Source organism: Eleutherodactylus coqui, chromosome 6 (genome assembly GCF_035609145.1).
Source record: "Eleutherodactylus coqui strain aEleCoq1 chromosome 6, aEleCoq1.hap1, whole genome shotgun sequence".
Classification (NCBI taxonomy): Eukaryota; Metazoa; Chordata; class Amphibia; order Anura; family Eleutherodactylidae; genus Eleutherodactylus; species Eleutherodactylus coqui.
In genome coordinates, this window is record NC_089842.1 from 218180131 (window position 1) to 218204410 (window position 24280).

Genomic DNA, 24280 nt, shown 5'->3' on the forward strand with positions numbered 1-24280 from the left:
ATTTTCATTTTTTGGGGCAATTTTGTCAATTTAAAAACAGTTTTTTTTGTACAGTGTACATAGGAATGAAGAAGTTCACCCCAAAATGGATACCCCTGTTTGTCCCATGTTCAGAAACATACCCATTGCGGCCCTAATCTACTTATAGGACACATGGAAAGGCCTTTAATGGAGGGAATACCCGTTGGATTGCAGGGCACAACTGAATAAATTCCAGGCCCCATTGCTCACTTGTCCGGAATAAAAAATTAACACGTTAAAAAGATTCCTCCCAATCCCCAGCCCCTCCGCGCCCTTTTCGGCATTCCCCAAATCAGGGGCCAAAGTAAAGAAAGATGGCCTCAAATGTATACCTGGCCAGGTGTATTAAAAATACAGTCTCAGAATGTTATCATATTCGGGGCCTCTTATCTCCGTCAGGAGTTAAAGCCCATTGAATCCGTTCAATATATATCTCATGGGCCGAGCTGGTGAATGTTTTGCTTGATCAGATCTGCTGAACAGCCACATCGTCATCTCCATGAACATTCATGAAATATTACAGACCAGAAATCTCTTCAAACAGTAATTCAGGTTTTGACAGAGAGTGCTTCAGCTGGCATCTTCCTAAGCTCCATGCCTTTGCTGTCCTTTTGTGTACTGCCGAGGAATAAAATGGAAAGTTCAAATTTACTGACTGAAATGTTCCTTTCTATGAGCACATAAATATTAGGAGGGAATAAAGTGTTTTTCCTTTATACATCACACTCAGGAAACACGGTATTTATGGAGCAGTAATGATGTTATTTGAGTTTACTTGCTTCATTAACATGTTTAACTTTCTGTCCTAGTAGGAAAAGAGTGAATGTTAATCCTTTTGTGTGTTGCCTCAGGACTCATGGAAAGTAAATTTATGGTTAGTAAATTAGAACTTTTCCATCAACAGTGGTGTGTGAGGGCTTGTATTTTGTACATGATGTATTGCATATACTTTTCTATCTGATCTTGTAGAATTTTTTCCTTTGTGGTGAACTCAGGATCAGAGATAAATTTTTTTGTCTGAGTGATCTGGTCTTCAAGTATTTTTTGATTCTTTTCCAGAGTCACTTTTTCTTCATCTAGGAGTAATTGTATCAGTTTCAAGGAAGATTCTGTGGTAACCTCGTCCCACTTCCTCATGAATTCATTACTTCTGAAGCGTGGTGGGGGCAGAACCGAGTTTTTCAGGCCTCTCGGTATGATTTTTTGTTCAACGTACTTTTGGAGACCTTGTACCTCCCACCAGCTCTGTAAGAATTCTTTGTAATGTTTCGTAAGATTTTTAAAGCTAGTACGAACAGTAGGATTGGATAAACTCGGGTTGTAGGACTCGTCCGAGAAAACCGAATTTGCTTCCTGAAGCCAGTTATTGACATTAATATTGGAAGACAAGAAGCCTGCCATAGAGGTCAAGTATTGTTCACAGAGACAGGAAAAATCCCAAATTTTCTTTACTAAAATGCCCTTCACAGTTAGGATTAGTTTAAAACATACAAAATTTATTAGGTAATTTAAAATTGAAGACACTAATGGGCAACAAATATGAATTATTTTCCAATATCCCACTGGATAGGAAAGATACGAAGCGTATTTTAACACAGGACACCACGTGTAAGCTAAAACAGCTTTTGGTCGTGTGTGTTAGTATTCACTCAACACTGTAGTTCCAAAAGAACTATGTTTCTAGATTAACAGTTCACCATCAGATGTATGATAGCTGGTGTAAATGCATTGGTGTCTCAAGTTCCTTATAGAGTTAGTTACTTCATACAAGCTCTAGAGAACAGCGTAATCACTTTTTGACAGAGATGCATATGCTTGTCTGATGTGGTATACTGTTAAATCAGTTATCATGACTGAGTTTCCTCCTCCGAGCAAAAACTCTTATAAAGTTTATACTCGATTTTGTAAAATTAGCAATTTTGATCATATTTTTCATATATTTTTTTTACAGCGGCCCCCAGTAGTAACAGTGACATCCCACAGCGGCCCCAGTAGTAATAAGGATATCTCACAGGAGCCCCAGTAGTAATAGTGACACCCCACTGGGGCCCCAGTAGTAATAGTGACATCCCAGACTGATCTCAGTAGTAATAGCAACATCCCACAGTGGCCCCCAGTAGTAATAGTGCCCGAGACCCATATACTTACCCTCCCTCCTCTGCTCAGGGCTGCTGCTGGCGCTGATCAAAGGTACACACTGTGACGTCAGTGTGGTGCCAGACGCCTCCTCCCCTCTGCTCTCGCGGAACCATGGAGGAGACATCATGGGAGGGGAGAGGAGGATTCTGGCTGCACATTGACATCACCGTGTACATCAGGATCAGCACCACTAGCAGCGTAGCTGAGTGAATACCGGCAGGGCAGCTGTGGCCCCTGCTGGTATTCAATAACGTGGTGAGCGGGCGACGGCAGCACATGCCAGCAGGGAGGGCTCTGCATGCTGCCTCTGGCACGCGTGCCATAGGTTTGCCAGCACTGTACTTGTTAGTATTAGGAAATTATAGTAACAGTGTTTCTGGTGGCGCAATGCACCACACAGCTCTGCTACATGCACCTCATGCACACACTGCTGTACTACATTGCTTTCGCATATGAGCTGCACATGATTTACAAACTTCAGAAGCTCACTGAGGAGACATGTTAGCTCATAGCTTTCACATATCTCCTGCACGAGATTTACAAACTTCAGCTGGTGGTTGAGGTGAAATCGTGTCTTGTTGCTGTATCATGTAAGCTGTATTAGCTTCAAATGGCGTTGAACCCTCTGTGGTGATATGTTTGCAGGGCAATGATGGTTTGTTTTTACACTGGACAGCGGTTCACAATTAGTTGAAGGCTGGACTGGTTTTGGCGGCAATAGCACTTGAGATGACATGATATCACGTTCAGTAGATGTGAAAATAGTGGGGAAGGACTATGTTTCAATGTTGTTGGTCAATACGCACTGCCAGCTATGTATGTGGGCATTAGTGAGGTGTCATTTATTGGAGTCTCCACACAGGTGTGCAGGTGTCTCACACACAGTTGTGCAGGTGTCTCAAAACCAGCTACAAACATCCAGACTGAGTACTGCTGTATTCATAGCAACTGAGGCTGCAGGGATTTGTGGGGGATGAAGTCTGCCCATAATCCCTCATTCAGTGCACAAGGAGGATAAAGGACCTGTGATTACATCACTGTCATGTGATGAGGGGGCAGAGCTAAGAGACGGTAACTGACATCGCAGGTGCTGTGAGGCTCTGCACATATCACACACAGACAAACAGACAAGTGGTTGTTAGCACTTTAACTGTATGTTCCTTTTCCTTTATATATCGTCTTTTTTAGTATACTTTTTATAAGAACTACTATTTTTGCAATAGTCTTAAACTTTATCCTTGTCACTCAATATAAAAAAAAACCTCTACACATCGATAAGCAGGTAACTTTGACTGTTGGAATGCAGTGACTGCCCATGCTCAGTACGTGTTTAGGATTTAAGTGGCTGACCTGCGTTGCAGTAAAGCGATCTGTGGAGGCAGCGGGTATTCTTGAGGCGCGTAGCAGGATGTCGGGGTATGACTTATGCTCCTCATTTCAATGAGTGCAGAATGGGTGAGTGGAAATAAGTAAACCGCAGCAGTGCTTGTCTGTGTCAAGTGCCATGAGGCATGGTGTCATAAACAGCACACATTAGTGTTATCCTATTACTGAAGGAAGAGCCACATGTAACGTGATCATGTGAATATAGGAGCTGAATAAGGAACACAGGAGCTACAGACTGCGAGCTACAATACATAGTGGTAGAAGGAGAGTTTGATCGCTGATGACTGGTGACAGAACGTCCTCCATCCAGCTTTATGACTATTGTTTTATGACATGCCATAAAGTGAGGACATTTATGGATGTTACTAATATGTCGGTGAAAGGAGAGAAGTGGAGCTACTCCGTGGGTGGATATACAAAGTTTTTGGTGAATAGTGATACAAGTGTACGTGAGAGGTGCTGCCAGCCAGACGAATACCTGTACAAGACAAGTCAAGGAGTACACAGTGGAAGTGAAAGAAAAAATGGCTCAAAGTGCAACAACTCCAAAAAATGGTGATGATGGTACAAAATAAGGAGATTTTGTTAAATGATGAGTATAACCAGCAGAAAATGCATTTTGCGGATAGACCTCTTCAGTAAATGCTGAGGCATAACATGCTGGGTGGCTACGGTGAGTACTTATGTTGCCACGCCAGGACAACAAATAAGGAAACTATAGGGAAATGATCAGGCAGCAGGTGTAGCTCCTGGTGTCTGGCCATTTTTTAGAGTCGTTGTGCGTTGAGCCATTTTTCTTTCACTTCCACTGTGTACTAACAGCTGGGAACATTTTCTCTCCACATTCACCATGTACCGATTTTATACTAACGTTCTGTTGACACGTAACCCTCATCTCATCTTCTTACTCTTACAGATTGGATAGTAATAATCTACCAGACACGTCCTGCACCCAGTTGGCATCTGTAATAAGGAATAACCCATCCCTGAAAAAGCTTGACCTGTCAGATAACCGTCTGTCTGGTCCTCACTTCAAAGACTTGACAGATGCTCTGTCCAGTCCAGCCTGCAGGATAGAGGAATTACAGTGAGTATAAGAGACATGTACAGGATGAGACATGTGGGGGTACAAGATATACATGTACAGGATGAGACATGTGGGGAACAGGTTATATATGTACAGGATGAGACGTGTGGGGGTACAAGTTATACATGTACAAGATGAGGCTTGGGGGTACAATTCATACAGGCAAAGGTTATAAAGGCTAAGTTGTGGGGGGGTACGAGTTATTCATGTAGAGGATGAGACAGGGGCTCAAGGTATACATGTACAGGATAAGACATCGGGGGACGCAACTTACACATATAGAGTATGGGCTATGTGTTGGGCACAAGTTAGACATATACAGGAGGAGACATTGGAGGATTACATGGGCAATATCCCATTTTATGCTCCGCACCATTGTTATATCTATCCACTGACTACACTGTGATATGTGACATCTCTACTATTGTCTTTCTCTTCTCCTACTATCACTTCTTTTATTGGTGTAATTACAGCTTGTGCTGTCCTAACTACGGAGTCTAAATACGTTCTATTGTATCAATATGTCGCTCATTGCTCTTCTTAGAGGACATCTCACACAGAACAAAAGAGGAATGATGCAGCTCCATGGAATGAGGGAAAACCACATACTAATAATCAAGTAAAATCCAAGAATGTTAAACTGATACCCTAACAGGACAGCTTTCAGAAGCTCTATGTGTCATTTCATCGAAATGTTTGACACCTAGATCCTAACATCTATGTAAGAAACACTGTATCAAATTAGAAATTAACAAAAAAGTACATTATTTACCTGCACAGTGCACATCTTAAAAAAAATACAAAAAAACTTGTCGAAAATAGCTAATTTTGCCTATCTCCCCTATAAAAAAAACCGTTGCATGAATAAAGAAATCATACCATGAAAAACTGCAACTCATCCTGCAAAAAAATGCTCACACATCACTGTTTACAAAAAAGGACAAATATTAGGTATCCTTGAGTGTAAATATAAAAAAAATCCTTTTTTTTTGTTAAAGCGTGAAAAAGTTGGTAAAAAAATACGGAAAAACTATATCAATTTTATATTGGTGTAATTGTTCTGGCCTTTAGGATTAATTTGACTTAATATTTATAGTGCATGGTGACCGCTATTAAAAATAATACATGCCAGAATTGTAGCTTTTGCAAATATTGTTTTTAGAAAAAAAATGGAATAAAAAGCAAACAAAATGTTATGTTCCCAAAAATTAGATAAATGAAGACTAGAGTTCATCCTACAACAAGCAAGCCTACACAGAGTTCCATAAATAAAAAAAAAAATAAATGTAATATTTGATGCCTATTGGCATGCAGTGACACAAAAGCAAATCTTAAAAACAAAAAAAAGTATTTTTCTTGTCAGTATCATTGGGGACACAGCTTTGACCGTGGATCTAGCTTCTGCCAATTGGCCCACTAGCCATAGGACCCCCTTCTCATTTCCAAAACACTCTAACACTTCCTTTTAAATGCTGGCGAGGGATTTGGCTGGACACTGCCAGAGCTGTGGAGTTTGCAGTTTGACACCAGACCTTTCTGGGGCCACAAGCATGAGTGATACGATGGTTGCGTTTGGTCTTCCAAAAGATGAGTATTTCCACCCCCTTCCCAAGTTGAGAGCAACAGATACACCTGTAGGCATGTGCAGAGCCTTTTGCAGTGCTTCTCCCTGTCATCAGTCATTGCCCTTACCTCCGGGGAGGGCAGCACCTCAGAGGGTCTGGTAGCTGCCCTGGTTTTCGTTCAAGCTGGTGTACGTAGCTGTGAGTTGTTCTTTTGCTGCTTCTTTTTATGTGTGGAGGCAATAGGTGCCTCTGGAGGTCCCACGCATCCTGCCTGATGGTGTGAAGTGCGGGGGGACTGATGAGTGAGTATGGTCTTCCCAAAGGTAAGTAATTACCTCCTTCCCAGGTTGAGAGCCACAGCTTCACATGTACTGCTCCTTGATGGAGACTGGGTGTTGGGCTATCCCTGGCATGTGCAGAGCCTTTTTGGGGTGCTTTTCCATGCCGTCGGTCGTTGCCCTTACTTCAGAGGTGGGCAGAATCTCCTAGAAGGTCCAATGGGTGCCTTGATTTTTACCCAAGCTGGTGTATGCCATTATGAGTTGTTCTTTTGCTGCTTCTTTATGTCTGGAGACAATGCGTGCCTCTGGAGGCTCACCACATCCTGCCTGGTGGTGTAAGATGCCGGGGATAGATGGACAAGCTCTTCTGGTCAGCTGGGTGGGCACTTTCATGTCCTATGTTTACTTTCAAGATGGGTCAGCCAGAGCTACTCGTTATGCGTGTTTTCACTGTGAAACCAAATTTACACATAGACAGTTGGATCTGTTTTGTCTTCACTGTATTTTGCCGTGGCAGGAGGTTGTAGATCCTACTACTGGCAACCCTCCTATTCAGTCCTCTTAGATTGCCAAGCCAAAGTGGGTAGGCTTCCTGTTGCTGGCAATTTCAAATCTTTCTCGAGTATCCACGGTAAATTCTCAACAGGTTGGACCACATGTCCAGCCCGCCTGGACAGAATATATTTGATGACGGCATCTTTTTTGCAGGTCTCTCCTCGGGGTAGACTACGTTAGAAGTTTAGGTCTTATTGCTCTAGGTTATTATCCAGGTTCGTCCTCTCATTCAGCACCTTCTAAAGTGCATCCCGAAGTTTTCCATAGACACAGTAGTTGATCAGAGGGCAAGGTATCTAAATTTCCCTGGGACTCTGATATGGACATTGGACAGGTTTCCAAACTTTCAACGATGGTGGATAACCTAATTACAGCACTAACAGATATATTGGAGATTTCTGATCAGTATCCAACTGCATTTACAACATTGTTTTCTTCAGATGCCCCAAGCGTTCTCCCAAGACCTTTCCCATACATGAGGATTTTGATGACATCTTAGTCATGTAATGGAATGTACACAACTAACACTTCATTATGCTAATGCATTTAGCTATTATGAACCCGATTCCAGAGAACCTTGTGAGGAAATGAATAGTTCCTCCAGTAGTGGATCCACCTATGTCCCCTTTGGGAAAAACATACCACTTTTCCTGTTGTGGGCATTTTGTCATTTCAGGAAGTATGTGACAGGAAGATTAACACATACATGACAGACGGTAGCATTGGTTCTCAGGCCAGGACTTCACTTCTACCAGAGTTGGCAAGGTCACGTCTGAGTGGGCCATCTGCACAGGGGCGTTCGTTCCTGTTCCTCGGTGGAAGAATTGGCGGATATTGCTTATCAAATTGCCCAGGCAGGGAAGTTTATTTGTGAGGTTTCTCTGGACACAGCCAAACTTTTGGCTCATGCTTTGGCGGCCTTTGGTGGCATTATTCACCACATGTCTAGGAAGGCAGATTTTTCTTCTAAAAAAAATGTTAACAAATCTTCTTTTTCTTGGCACCAGGCATTTTGGTGCCAAACTAGATGAAATTCTTACTAATGCCACCAGTGGAAAAAGTTCCCACCTTCCACAGAATACGCTAAGACACATGCGAACCATAAAGAAAAAAGGTTGCAGTTTCATTCATTTCACCCAATATAGTCCCTGGTTTGCAGACAGTAAAAAGGCTGTACAAGATCAAAAAATTAAGCTCTCCTCAAGCCAAGACCCTTTTGACTCCCCTGGTCTTAACCTCCTAAATTGTCATTCACTTAGTCCTCTGTTTGAAATTGGGTTGGGGGGACATTTTTCTTCTTTTCAGTGAGAACTGTCTCGCCCAGGTCTCAGGCACCCTGAGTTTGCATTATCCATCAACATCAAAGATGCCTATCTTCATATTCCCATCCAACAAACCCACCATCCAACAAACCCACCATTCAGTCTGATCATTATCAATTCACAGTGTTTGCTTTCGGGCTGGCTACATTATCTCGAGTGTTTACAAAGGTTTTAACATCGGTAGTAACTCTCCTTCATGCCATGGTAATAGTAGCCATTCCATATCTTGTCAACATTCTAATAAAGGCCCTGAGCAGGGTGGCCAACCTCAAAAGTCTTCACATTACCCTGGATATGCTGCCTAGGTTTTGTTGAATGGTCAGCCATCCCCAGTCATCCCTCTCTCCCTCACAGCATGTGGATTTTCTGGGCTTATTCTACATGGTTTGGGCCTGAGTACCATTGCCACTGGGCAACTGTCATCAACATCAGGATCAGGTTTGCCCTCTAATAATACCAAAACAGGTGTCTGTTCAGCATTGCATAGGAGTGTTGGGACTGATAGTCTCCACCTCTGAGTCAAATGTGCTCAGCCAATTCCACGCTCGGCCTGTGCAGTAGACCATTCTTTCAAGGTGGGCTCATTGTTTCAGAGGATCCATGTTCCTCAGCATGCACTTTGTTGATGGTTAGTCTCCACAAAACTCCAGCTTGAGCGCTCGTTCCTGTCTCTTGAGTGGCAGGTACTCACTATGGATGCCAGTCTTTACAGCTTAGGGGAATGTTGCGGAATCTCCCAGTGCAGGAGACTTTGATCAAACAAGAATCCATTGTGTCAATATATGCATTGGAATTAAGAGCCATTCTCTGAGCACTTCAGCATTTTGTGACACTGTTTACAGGTCGTCCATTCAGGTTCAGACCCACAACGCAACACCTGTTGCAAATGTAAATCACGAAGTTGGACCCCACAGCTCGATGGTCATGGAGGAAATGGCCATAATTCTTGCCTGGGCAGAGAGTCACTTTCCCATTCTCTCGGCAGTGCATATACCGGGGGTAGACAATTTGATAGCCGACTTCCTTCTCTTGTGTTTACGATCGTGTTTGGAAGAGTTTTATTCTTTGGTGCAAATGTATGCAGTTTTCCCTTTCTCAACTTTTGTCCTTTCTGCAAAAACGCCTGGATATGGGCTTGAATCTGAGTTCCCTGAAGGGTCAGATATCTGCATTGTCTGTTTTGTTCCAGCGTCCACTGGCCTTGTAGTCAGCCATCCATACTTTTCTGCAAAGGGTTGTTCATGCTGTCCCTCCATATCACTCTCCCATACCACCTTGAGACCTGAATCTGGTGCTTGACGCACTTCAGTCCCATCCTTTTGAGAAATTAAGTGAAGTTCCAGCACATCTTCTGACCTACAAGGTGCCCTTCTGGTAGTAGTCACCTCTGTCTACAGAGTTTCTGAGCTGGTGGCCTTGTCAGCCAAGCCCCCATTTACTGTTTTCCAGCAGGATAAAGTAGTGCTGTGTCCCATTTCTTCCTTCTTGCCTAACGTGCTATTGGCATTTCATCTTAATGAGGATATAATCCTGCTTTCCTTCTATCCTAATGCAGTTTATCCAAAAGAGAGTGTGCTCCATAAATTGGATCTTTTGTGAGCCTTGAAGATCTATCTCAAACAGCCTCTTTCAGATTATCTGATGCTTTGTTCATAATTCCGGATTCAGTCAGTGAGTTTTGCAGTTGGTCATGGGCTGTCTAGATGCGTCATGACATATACTCCCACCCCTAGGGACTGCTCTCGGCTGCTGATGACTGCTGACACAAGGTCCTCCATCCAGCTTTATGACTATTGTAGATCCATGTGCTGCAATAATCACTGATTTATTACATGCCATAAAGTGCAGACATCACTCAGGGATTCTTTATATCCAGACCATTAATTAGGTGTCAGTGGACATTTCATATAGCTGCTGCCATTCTTAACATCCACCACACACAAAAGGCGGCTCCTAGTGATGACATTTATAGATGTTACTAACAGCTGGGAACATTTTCTCTTCACATTCTCTATGTACAGATGTTATACTAACACTCTGTGGATGCGTCACCCTCATCTCATCTACTTATTCTTGCAGATTGGGTGATAATAATCTATCAGACACATCCTGCACCCAGTTGGCATCTGTAATAAGAAATAACCCGTCCCTAAAGAAACTTGTCCTGTCTGATAACCATCTGTATGGTCCTCACTTCAGTGGCTTGATGGATGCTCTGTCCAGTCCAGCCTGCAAGATAGAGGAATTGCAGTGAGTATAAAAGATGTGTACAGGATGAGACATGTGGGGGTTACAAGTTATACATCTACAGGATGAGATGTGCGGGGGACACAAGTTATACATGTACAAGATGAGACAAGTCGGTATTACAAGTTATACATGTACAGGATGAGACATGTGGGGGGGGCACAAGTTTTACATGTACAAGATGAGACAAGTCGGTATTACAAGTTATACATTTACAGGATAAAACATGTGGGAGATACAAGTTATAAATCTACAGGTAGAGACATGTGGGGAGCAAAGTTATACATGTACAGGATGAGACATGTGGGGGGTACAAGTTATACATGCACAGAATGAGATATGTGGGGGGTAGAAGGTATGAATGTGTAGGATTAAACATGTGTGGGGTACAAATTACACATATATAGGATGAGACATGTTGGGGTTAGAAGTCATATTTACAGGATGAGACACGTGGGGCACAAGTCATATATGTACAGGATGAGACATTTGGTAGTACAAGTTATACATATACAGGATGAGACTTGTGGGGGGCATGAATTATAAATGTACAGGATGAGACATGTGGGGGCATGAGTTATACATGTACAAGATGAGACATGTGAGGGCACAACTTATACATGTATAGGATGAAACATTTGGGAGTACAAGTTATACATGTACAGCATGAGACAAGTGGGGTCAACATTTATATATGTACAGAATAAGAAATGTGGGGGGTGGAAGGTATGAATGTATAGAATTAAACATGTGGTGGTTACAAGTTATACATGTACAGGATGAGATGTGGGCTAAGAATTATATATGTACAAAATTAAACATGTGGTGGCACAAGTTAGACATGTGGAGGATGAGACATGTGGGGGATACAAGTTATACATGTACTGAATGAGACATGAAGGGTACAAGTTATACATGTAGAGGATGAGATGTGGGGCAAGAATTATACATGGATAATAATACAGGATGAGACATGGGGTAACAAGTCATACATATACAGGATGAGATCTACGGGGGCACAAGTTATACATTTACAGGATGAGACATGTGGGGCACAAGTCATACATGTACAGGATGAGATGTTTGGGAGTACAAGTTATACATGTACTAGATGAGACATGTGTGGCACAAGTTTTTCATGTATAGGATGAGACATGTGGGGTGCACAAGTTATATATGTACAGGATGAGGAATGTGTGGGGAATAAGTCATTACTTAGGGATTCTGTGTATCTGGACCATGGCCTACTCGTCACAGTTTATATCATAGCTGCTGCCCTTCCTGACATCCACCACACACAAAATGTGGCTTCTAATGATGTTACAGATGTTATACAAATGCTCTGTGAATGCATCACACTCATCTCACCTTGTTATTCTTATAGATTGGTTGGTAATCATCTACCAGACATGTCCTGCACCCAGTTGGCATCTGGATTAAGGAATAACCGATCCATGAAGGTACTTGACCTATCTGGTAACTGTCTGTCTGGTCCTCACTTCAGTAATTTGATTGATGCTCTGTCCAGTCCAGCCTGCAAGATAGAGGAATTACAGTGAGTATAAGGGATATGTACAGGATGAGACTTGTGGGGAATACAAGTTACACATGTACAGGATGAGACATATGAGGGGCACAAGTCATGCATGTACAGAATGAGATATATGAGGGGCACAAGTTATACATCTACAGGATGAGATGTAGGGCACAAGTTATACATCTACAGGATGGAACATGTGAGTGTAAAAGTTATACATATACAGGATGAAACATGTGGGGGATACAAGTTATACATGTACAGAATGAGACATGTGGGGGTGCCAGTTATAAATATACAGCATGAGATGTGTGGGGGGACATAGGTTATGCATGTGAAGGAATAGACATGGGAGGTACAAGTTATAAAGTTACATGATGAGACATGTCAGGTTATATATATATATATATATATATATATATATATATATATATATATATATATATATATATATATATATATATATATATGACACGTGTAAGCAACACAATTATACATGTACAGGATGAGACATATGGGTGTCACAAGTTATACATTCACAGAATGAGATATGTGGGGGTAGAAGGTATGAATGTGTAGGATTAAACATGTGTGGGGTACAAGTTACACATATACAGGATGAGACATGTAGGGGTTAGAAGTCATATTTACATAGATGACATGTGTAAGCAACACAATTATACATGTACAGGATGAGACATATGGGTGCCACAGGTTATACATATACAGGATGAGACATTCAGGGGGTACAAGGTTTACATCTACAGGATGAGAAATGTGGGGAGTACAAGTTATACATGTACTGGATGAGACATGGGGTGAACAAAAGTTATAAATGTACAGGATGAGACATGTGGGGGACACAAGTTATACATGTACAGGGTGAGACATGTGGGGGGGCAAGATTTATACATGGACAGGATGAGACATGGGGTTAGCACAAGTTGTACATATACATGATGAGACATTAGGGGGGGAACAATTTATACATGTACAGGATGAGACATGTGGGGACACAAGTTGTACAAGTACAGGATGAGGCATTTCAAGAGGCACTGGTAATACAAGTGCAGGATGAGACATGTTTGGGACACAAGTTTTACATTTACATTATGTGATGTGGGAGGGCACAGTTTATACATGTACAGGAGGATACATGTGGGCAGAACAAGTTAAACGTGCAGGACGAGATATTTGGGAGGCACAAGTTATGCATCTACAGGATGAGACATGTAGGGGGGCACAAGTTATACATGTACGGGATGAGATGTGTAGGTGACAAAAGTCATACATATACAGGATGAGATTTAGTGGGTACAAGTTAAATGTGTATAGGTTGAGAACTGTGGGGCATTAGTCGTACATGTACAAGATGAGCCATGTGAGGGGTATAAGTTATATATGTATAGGAAGAGACATATGGGGGCACAGATTATACATGTACTGAATGAAACATGTGGGGAGTACAAATTATACATGTATAGGATGAGTCATGTGGGGGATACATATTATACATGTGCAGGAATGAGACACGTGTGGGATACAAGTTAAACATGTACAGGAATTGGAAAATTCCATGCGTATGTTGTCTTTGGTCAGAATTGAGCCAAGGATTCAACTGCAAGAAAAAAGTACTAACGACTGAGCCACCATGCTTCTTCCTTCTCTGTAGGCAGGAACAATTCGAACTTCATGCAGATTTTGTCCTCAGTCAGATGTGAACCATGCTGCTCTTCATTTCCTTACTTACTCTTCCTCCTCCCCTCCTCCTCCTTGTTCTCCTACTCTTCTATTTTCCACTTCCTCCCTTTTCTCCTTCTTTCTCTTCCTCTTATGCTTTGAAGAAGAATTACAAAGTGAACAAGGAGAATGAGGAAAAGAAGCAAGTGAAAAAGTAGAAAAAGGAGAAGGAAATGAAGAAGAGAATGAATAGGAAAATAAGAAAAAAATCTCCTTTTCTTTCTTTTTCTCTCCATCTCCTCCTCCATTCTAAGAAGGACAAGGAGGCTTGTGGGCTACGTTGTTAGCACTGTTGTCTTGCAACGCTGGGGTCTTAGAGCCTCCAGTGAAGGAAATGCATGGTGGCGCAGTGGTTAGTATTGTTTCCTTGCTGTACTAGGGTCGGAGGTTCAAATCTGACCCAGGACAACTTCTGCATTAAAAATTGGACCTATGTGTTGTAAATTGTTCTCACTTTGAGTGTCCCCTTCCTTTGGGGACCCCCTGTGTGTACATTGTACATTTATTGATCAGTGAGGTTACATGTATTGTTCATATCCATCTGGCGCTTCTTCTGTTCTGCTCATTTTACAATGTTGCACTTTTGTTTTATGATAATTCTAATCTATTATGATACTGCTGAACTGCTGTTTCTAATTCTATTGTCTGATTCTGTCTTCTGAGCTGCTGTACCTGATCATATTGTGTGATGCTGTCTGCTGAACTATGTACCTAATCTTAATTTGTGATACTTTCTGCTGAGCTATGTATCTTATCTGATCCTGAGTGATACTGTCTGCTGAGCTATGTATCTAATTCGATCCTGTGTGATAATGTCTGTTCAGCTATGTATTTAATCTAGTCCTGTGTGATACTGTCTTCTGAGCTGCTGTATCCAATCCTATACTGTGTGATACTCCCTGTGGTATATACATACACCGCAGAATAGAGTCCTCTTGCCAGTGTTCCTCCACTGCTGCAACCTGACAGATAGGTGAGAAAAGGTTTTGTGTCACTTCCTATTAATTACAAATGTTTTTTCTTTATTTATACAAATGCTCTGTGGACAGATCACCCTCAACTTCTTACTATTACAGATTGGGTCATAATCATCTATCAGACATGTCCTGCACCCAGTTGGCATCAGTAATAAGGAATAACCCGTCCCTTAAAATACTCAACCTGTCTGGTAACTATCTGTCTGGTCCTCACTTCAGTGACTTGATGGTCGCTCTGTCCAGTCCCGCCTGCAGAATAGAGGAATTACGGTGAGTATAAGAGAGGTGTTCAGGATGGGACATATCGGGCTACAAGTTATACTTCTACAGGGTGAGACATGTGGGGGTAAAAGTTATACATGTACAGGATGAGGCATGTGGGGGTACAAGTTATACATGTGCAGGATGAGACATGTGGGGGGTACAAGTTATACGTGTACAAAATGAGACATGTGGGGGACACAAGTTATCCATGTACAGGATGAGGGTGCGTTCACACGAGCGCATAAACGGCGCGTTTTTGCACCCAATCGTATAAACGTGACCATCTGAGGCATTGGTTTCCAATGTATTCGTTCGCACGGGCGATTTTACGGCGCGTAAAAACGGCAACCCGAAAAAAAAACAGAACATATGCGACCGAAATACGCGCCAATGCATATTCGATTGCCGAAAAGATAGTTTGCAAAGTAGGAACAAACGATAATACGCTTTCTAGCTCTGGTCATGATCGCCGAAAAACGTTCTTTCCGGCGATTAAACGCTGCGCACGTGCGAACGTAAATACGCCTACGTTCGTGTGACCGCGCCCTCAGACATGCGGGTGACATAAGTTTACATGTACAGGATGAGATATGTGGGGGGTACAAGTTATACATGTACAGGATGAGACATATGGGGGGCAAAAGTTATCCAGGTACAGGGTGAGACATGTGGGTGACACAAGTTATTATTCATGTACAGGATGAGACATGTGGGGGACACAAGTTTTAAATGTAAAGGGTGAGATGTGGGGTGGCACAAGTTATACATGTACAGGATGAGACATGTGGGGGGCACAATACAAACAATGTACAGGATGAGATACTTGAGGGGGGGAGTTATGCATATACAGGATGAGACATGTGGGGGACACATGTTATGCATGTACCACATGTTGGGGTACCAATCTATAGCAGTACAAGAGCCTAGTCTGCCACAGACCTCAAGCTTTCAGCCTCCTCCTAACTTCTTTTCCAGGGTGTAGCTCCAGCATCAGCTCTGCTCTGGCTTTCAGAAGGGATATAGGTCAAGAAAAAAATGGGAATAAGGCACAATCATTAGATGGACATGCGCATACACAGGTCTTTAAAAAAATCTCAGTTATAATGATATAACTAATAATGAATGACAATAGGAGTGATCAAGTATAAAAAAAGACAAATTAAGAATATGATATAAGGAAAGCACATGTAATAATGTCATTAAAAACATAAATACAGAATAAATATTTTGTTAACTCTAATGACAATAGCACACTAAGTGAGAGATACATAGTATTTACAATTGTAAGTTCAGGCACAAATAGTTTCTATTGGGAAATAATGAGCACAACAACAGAGCTTGTAGGGCTGAGAGTTTAAAAATGGATAAGCGAAGCTGTGAACACTTTCATGCATAAGTGGAAAATTATGTATAATAGGTATGAATGATCTGCAGTAAATGTAGGAATGTGAATTACAAAAGGACTAAATAATAGAGAAGAAAAAAAACACATGCACAATTACATGCACATGCCCACACATACCAATACTTGAGAATGATGTAGGACGTACTTGAAGGGGAGAGTGCTTACTGCTAAAGTAGTGGAAGAGGGACTTAGTGTGCGCAAGGTTGAAGATAACATTGAAGTGATGTATAACTGAGTTTAAATATCAGATTTGGTGGGGTAATAGGTGCATGTGCATGATCTCACCATCTCCGGGCACTCTCAGCTTCTCATTGCTGTCAAACCATGCATGCGCAAAGGAAACAAAGCTCTCCATCGCACTTCATACCACAGGTGCTGAACAAAGGGAAAAGGGGGTTGGTAATTTCTTCAATCTTTTCCTGCTACAAACGCTTCTTGGTTTGGTTTACAAGAAATTTGTAATTTTCAGCTTGCACACTGGCATCCCACATCTGCTCCAGAGTATTAGGCAGTGTTTTTTCACCATCTTTAAACTGACTCCTCACGTCATCTCTGTATGCCTTACAGTCTTCCAATTCTCTTTGGCAACACTGCTCCTGAACCTCATGAAGTTTCTAAATAACGTAAGGTGATTTCTTCCTACAAGACTTTTTCAATTTTCAAAAACTGTTCACCTATAGCTTCCAGGCCACCTTCTACTCATAAATTGGCATACTTGGCTGCTTGTAAGTCATTTTTAAGATCCTCCAACGGGGTCTTCATTTCTTCTACTGGCTGTTAAAATACACTTTTGGACTTCTTTCTGTTAAGGGAATAAATCATATTCCAGAAGATTTCACTGGTTTTCTCCAGATTGGTTATAATGAGAAGCTTCATGCATGAATATATGTATTTGAACTCACGGATGCTCTCCGTCAGCCCCCATACTCTTCTGGTTTATTGAAAGGAAGTACAATACAGTTATACTGAATATGACGCACCAATTACATGCATGCCCCTCCCAATATCATAACAACTCATGATTGACCTAGTATGTAATGACGCTGATGAACATATGTTTACGCCCCAGGTATATGTTGCTATGTGAACACATGATTCCTATATACCCAAGTAGCATAGACCTTATTAATATTCCAATCTGGACCAAGGAATCCAATGGAGGAGGTAAGGAGCAGTGCCCCCTTCCCCTCATGAGCGGTGAGCATCGCAGGTCCTTCTCATAAGAAACACATCTGTAGACCTTGTTAAGTCCTGAGAAACTGTGAGTATGAGGTCCCAGCACAAGAATGCAGCACCCACAAAGTTTACAGTATTGAACCAGTTAACCATTTCACTGCTAGCTATTTGCCATGAAGCTAGATATATGAATATATGTATATATATGTTTGCCTAGGCAATAGAGATGAGCAAGCATGCTCAGATAAGGCAGTAACTGCCTTATCCGAGCATGCTTGTTCATCCCTAATAGGCAACCTTTTGAGCTCAGTGTGTCAAAATTTGCCAAAAAACCAAGCATAACTTGGGTGGTGTGTCACTTCGAGAAAAAAAAAACATAAATTTGCGATATTTATAGTTTAAATAACAAATATCTATAATTGATATATATAACTGTATTTAATAAACCCAAAACACCCATAGCACAGGCCCTCGCCTCTTGCAGCCTCCCCTTCACTTATCTCAGTAATAATGAGCCTCCAGCAGTGACAGCACTCCCCACAATGGCCCCCAGCAGTGACAGTGCCCCGCACAGTGGCCCCCAGCAGTGACAGTGGCCCCACACAGCACCCCCCAGCAGTGAAAGTGGCCCCATACAGTACCCCCCAGCATTGACAGTACCCCCACAGCGGCCCCTAGCAGTGACAGTGCTCCCCACAGCAGCCCCCAGCAGTGACAGTGCCCCCCACAGCGGCCCCCGAGCAGTAACAGTGGCCCCACACAGCACCCCCTGCAGTGACAGTGCCCCCCAGACCCATATACTTCCCCACCTCTGCCCTCTGCGCCGCTAGCAGCGCTGATCTCCGGTGCACACTGTGACGTCAGTGTGCTGCCGGACGCCTCTTCCCCCTGCTCTTGCGGAACCAAGTGGTAGGAGACGTCAAGGGAGGGGGAGGAGGATCCCGGCTACACACTGACATCACGGTATGCGCCATAATCAGCGCTGCTAGTAGCGCTGCTTAGTGAATACCAGCAGGGGAGCCGCGGCCCCTGCCGGTATTCACCAACAACGGGGTAAACGGTCGACAGCGTCCGCGTGTCAGCGACTATGGCTACGTGTGTCAGTGCTGACATGCATATCATAAGTTCGCCATCATGGGCCTATGCTGATATAAGAAACACATTTCTATTATTATTACTACAACACTCTCGTACCGGACTTCTCTTTTCAGCATCTTTCTTGGTGCCGACTTAGTCTGGAATTTCTGTGCGCAACCATTTGTTAAGCCATTCTACTTCAGCCCTCATTTTAAGAGACTCTACCAGGGTGTGTGCCAAGGAGAACGCTTTGATTTCTTTTTCATGAGCCTCTGCTTCAGCACAGTCACGTTCATCTGCATAATTAAATGAACACAAGCTGATGTTGGTGGCCAAGCTCCACACTAATTTCTTCTAATTCCTGCTGTAGTGTAATTTTAGTCTTTTCTAGTTTGCTATGGAGCACATTCCTCTCATCTTCTATTTGCTTTAGTCTGGTACTCAGGTGAATCTTCTGACTATTTTCTTCTTGCAACAATTTCTGAGTATCTTGATTCTGAGCTTCCATTTCCACCTGCAGCCTGTTCACATTCTCAGACAGTTCTGCCTGTAGTTCGTCACCTTCTGTAATTTTTACTTGTAGCTTTTGAAGTTAATAGAAGTATAGAATGGTAGAATTGGAAGTGACCTCCAGGGTCATCGAGTCCAACCCCCTGCTCAGTGCAGAGTTCACTAAATCATCCCAGATAGATGTCTGTCCTGCTTCTGTTTGAAAACTTCCATTGAAGGAGAACTCGGCACCTCCCTTGGCAACCTGTTCCACTCATTGATCACCCTCACTGTCAGAAAGTGTTTTTTAATATCTAATTTGTGTCTCCTCCCTTTCAGTTTTATCCCATTGCTTCTAGTCTTTCTATGTGCAGATGAGAATAGGGCTGATCCCTCTGTACTATGACAGCCCCTCAGACATTTGTAGACAGCTACTAAGTTTACTTTCAGCCTTCTGTTTTGGAAGCTGAATATTTCCCAGATATTTTAACTACTCCTCATAGCACATGATTTGCAGACCACTCACCATCCAGGTAGTTCTTCTCTGAACTTGCTCCAGTTTGTCTATGCCTTTTTCAAATCCGGTTGCCCAGAACAGGACACAATATTCTAGATGAGGTCTGACTAAGGAAGAGCAGAGGCAGATAATTACCTCACATGATCTAGTCTCGATGCTTTTCTTAATACATCCCAGAATTGTTTTTGCCTTTTTTCCTGCTGCATCACATTGTTGATTCATGTTCAGTCTGTAATCTATTAGTATACCCAAGTCTTTTTCACATGTGCTGCTGCTTAGCCCAATTCCTCCCATTCTGTATGTGCTTTTTTTTCTTGTCCAGATGTAGGACTTTGCATTTCTCCTCGTTAAATAATATTCTGTTAGTTGCTGCTGCACACTGTTCAAGCTTTTCTAGAATTGTTTTTCTAAAATCCTCTCTTCTGTTCTCTAGTGTTAGCTATCTCTCGTAACTTTGTAGTGTCAGTAGATTTGATCAATTTCCCCTCCATTACCTCTTTCAGATCATTTATAATAATGGTGAACAACACAGGGTCCAGGACTGAGCTTTGTAGCAGGCCACTTGACACATTCTTCCAATTGGATGTGCAGCCATTTATGATCACTCTTTTAATATGATCACTCTGCCAGTTGTGAATCCACCTAAGAGTTGCCTTGTCAATTCCATATTTGGTCATTTTTTTCAATAAGGATAGTATGAGATATTTTATCAAATGCTTTCCTAAAGTCAAGATAAACTATATCTACTGCCTTTCCCTGATCAACCCAGTCGGTGATTCTGTCATAGAAAGAAATTAGATTTGTCTGGCATGACTTGTTTGTTACAAACCCATGCTGGCTCTGGTTAATTACTCCATTTTCATCCAAGTTCTTCCATACATGCTGTTTAATAATTTTTTCAAAGATCTTTCCCAATATAGAAGTCAGGCTCACAGGATAGTAGTTTCTTAAATCCATCTTCTTGTCTTTTTTAAAGATGGGGACATTTGCCCTTTTCCAATCTTCTTGGATTTCTCCTGTTCTCCAGGAATTTTCAAAGATTATGGCCTGTGGTTCAGCAATTACCCCTGCTGCTTCCTTTAGTATCCTAGGATGTAATTGATCTGGACCTGGAGACTTGGATTCATTTGACTTAGCTAAGTATTCCCTCACCATTTCTCTGTTGATATATAGCCTGCATTATTTTATTCCCCCCAATAGCACAGGGAAAATTAGTTGATTTTACATCTGCTTTCTGAGAGAAAACTGATACAAAATAGGAATTTAAAAGTTCAGTCTTCTCTACATCATTTTTAACAAATTCACCATTTTCATTCTGTAAACATCCTATAGCATCTTTGACTTTTCTTTTACTTTTGACATACCCCAAAATCCTTTCTTATTGATTTTAGCCTCAGTTGCAAGCCTCAATTCATTATTAGCTTTAGTTTTGCTGACAATAGCCCTATAGTTTCTGCAGACCACATTATATTGTTCTTTTAGATATGCCCCCTCCCCCTCTTTCCATTTGATAAACATATTTTTCTTCCTTTTTAACATGTGTGTAAGTTCTGTGTTCATCCATCCTAGTCTCTTTTAATGCTTTCCATTCTTCTTTTAGGGAATGTTAACGATTGTGCTTTAAGAATTTCATTTAGCTATATTTCCCAACCTTCTTGGACATTTCTGTCCTTAAGAACATCCAGCCATTGGATCCTTCCTATACTCTTTCTGAGTCCATTAAAATCCGCCTTTCTGAAATCTGACCTTGAGGTCTGAATCTTCTCAGGTCTTCCTCTCCTTATTATTCAAAACTCAAGGATAGCATGATCACTGCCTTCTAAGGTCCCAGCCACCCACAATTCTTCAACTATTTCCTCCATGTTAGTAAGAATTAGGTCCAAGATAACAGATCCTCTTGTTTTCTCTTCTACCTTTTGGAATATAAAGTTGTCAGCAAGACCAGATAATAATTTTTTGGACCCATTACTTTTGCCTGAGAGAGATTTCCAACACATGTCTGGATAGTTAAAATCTCCCATGATCACTATGTTGTGGCTTTTGAGAGCTTGGCTATTTTATGTAGAAAGAGTTCACCCATAACTTCTGCTTGTCCAGGTGGCCTATAGTAAATGCCTACAATAGTGCCCTTTCTGTTCTATCCTTGTATTATTACCCAAACAGATTCTACAGAACTACTATGCTCTGAAGCTTGAATCTTTGTGGAGATCTATGGTTTCCTAATAGAGATGAGCGAGTATACTCGCTAAGGCTAACTACTCAAGCGAGTAGTGCCTTAGCCGAGTATTCCCCCGCTCGTCTCTAAAGATTCGGGGGCCGGCGGGGGGCGGGGAGCCGTGGGGGAGAGCGGGGAGGAACGGAGGGGCTATCTTTCTCTCCCTCTCTACCCCCCCGCTTACCCCCTGCTCACCGCTGCAACTCACCTGTCACCCGCGCCGGCAGCCGAATCTTTACAGACGAGCGGGAGGATACTCGGCTAAGGACAATGCTCGATCGAGTAGTTAGCCTTAGTGAGTATACTCGCTCAGCTCTATTTCCTAACATACAACGCAATACCTCCTCCTCTTTTTTTAGGTCTGTTTCTCATAAATGAGTTGTTTCCTACAAGCCTTTGTATTCCAATCTTGTGTATCATCCCACCAAATTTCCGTGATGTCTATGACATCATATTTCTCTTCCTGTGTTAGGAGCTCCAATTCCCCTTGTTTGTTTCCCAGGCTCTGTACATTTGTGTAAAAACAATTTAATTTGTGATCAGTGTCTCTGGCTCCTCTACTTTCCTTCTGTATTTTCTGTCTTTGTTCTTTCTTTTTTTTGTAAATTCATTTTTATTGTAGAGATAAACAAGCCTACAGATTCATTACATTACAAAATCTATTTGTTCCACATGTTATCAGCAGATTACATAACAAAACTTTTAACTTACGGAGTTAGGGGTAAAGGGACGGGAGGGGAGGAAGGGGTAGAGGGAAGGGAGGAGGGGTATTGATGAGGAGGAATAATGAGGGGAGTGGAGTGGGTAGAGTAATAAATGAGATCCTCAATAAACCTCAGATTCGGACCAATCAGCATTTTTCTTATAAGAATCACATTCACAATTCTACATCTAAAGTAGTACAGTCAAACATGGAAGTAAAGACCAGTATTGTCCATTCCCAACTTGTGCAAATTTGGCAGATGAGTGAGAACTTTTCATCCATGGTCTCCCAATACTGTTAAATTTCCAATGAGATCTATTTGACTAACTCATTAGCTCCTGAAATCTACGGATCTCAGTAACCTTAGACAGCCACTGAGCAATTGTAGGTGCAAGGGGTTGGCACCACAATAGTAGAATTAAGGATTTTGCTGCTGAGATAAAATGTGTGATCAGATTGGATTTGGAGGGTCTGTATTTTGCCGAAGGTCTAGATAGAAACATGTGATCTAGAAGAAGTAAAAATGAGCTGTCAACTACATCTTTAATTATAGATTCAATCTGGTTCCCGTAGGAACTTAATAATGGGCAAGACCATCAGATATGTGTTAGGGAGCAAACATCAATTTGAGGTTGATAGTTTGTAAGCATAAAGCCATTCTTGTGACCTACTCCACTGTGTCAGAAGTTTGTAATGATTTTCTTGTAATTTGATGCATCTGGAATGACCATGTGCACTACCCATGCAGGTCTCACAATATTCTGTGTAGTTAAGAACTTTTATTTTGAGAGAAGAAATTTTCTTTCCCTGGCTGCGCTGGGCAGCAACAATACGCTCCAAATTAGTCAGCAGGTGTGAGGATGGAAACGTTAAATTTCTCTAAAGTTATAGTTAGATGGATTCTGTGAAGTTGGTTTAGAGGGAGCTTGTTACCTGAGAGAACAGACTATCAGTGAATAATTAACTCTTGAGAGCTCGTTGTGACCAAAGATCCGCTATAGTGAGGTTGTTAAAGAGAAACCATAACTCACTTGTGTGGCGGTCAAGATTTGTTTCCATATAGTCAGGAATAAGATGTAAGAGAGCTGTAGAAGATGAATTGGGAGCCAGATCGTTCCGTAGAGAATCCCAGACTTCACAGGCACCTCTCAAGAGTGCGTCATATGAGGCCTTTTTATAGGTGTTCTTTAAGGGAAGCCACAAGTCTTTAGATAGGGTAGTTCCATAAGTAGCATGTGCTGAAAGGCTTATTTTGTGTGTTAGTGTGATAAAAGCCTCTTGTGCTTCTTTGGTAAAGCTGCTCCTTTTAAGATAGCGTTAAAAGAGGGGGCTAATTGTGGTAGTAGTATCTCCTGGAATTTTTTTTAATAGTAAAATAGGGGAAAACCATCTGGGCCAGAGCTTTTATTTAGTGGGAAGCCGTTTAGGGCTGTGGTCAATTCTTCAATTGTGACTAATGCTGTCAGGTCAGATTCCTCATCTTGGCTCTGGGAAGAGAGAGTGATTGAGGTCAATAGGTCCTCAATTTTTTTGTCATTTGCATGACTCAGATTTATTTAGGTTATATAATTCTGAGT

General features: G+C 41.9%; 1 protein-coding gene across 1 annotated transcript in view; it reads left to right on the plus strand.

Annotated features, from left to right (window-relative positions):
* The window catches only part of LOC136633216 (NACHT, LRR and PYD domains-containing protein 12-like), a 120958-nt gene that overhangs the window by 61866 nt on the left and 34812 nt on the right, over window positions 1–24280 (plus strand). Inside the window, exons 6-9 of the mRNA XM_066608763.1 lie at window positions 4463–4633; window positions 10436–10606; window positions 11988–12158; window positions 14957–15127. Coding sequence (XP_066464860.1) covers window positions 4463–4633; window positions 10436–10606; window positions 11988–12158; window positions 14957–15127 — 684 coding nt within the window. The remainder of the gene's footprint in view (window positions 1–4462; window positions 4634–10435; window positions 10607–11987; window positions 12159–14956; window positions 15128–24280) is intronic.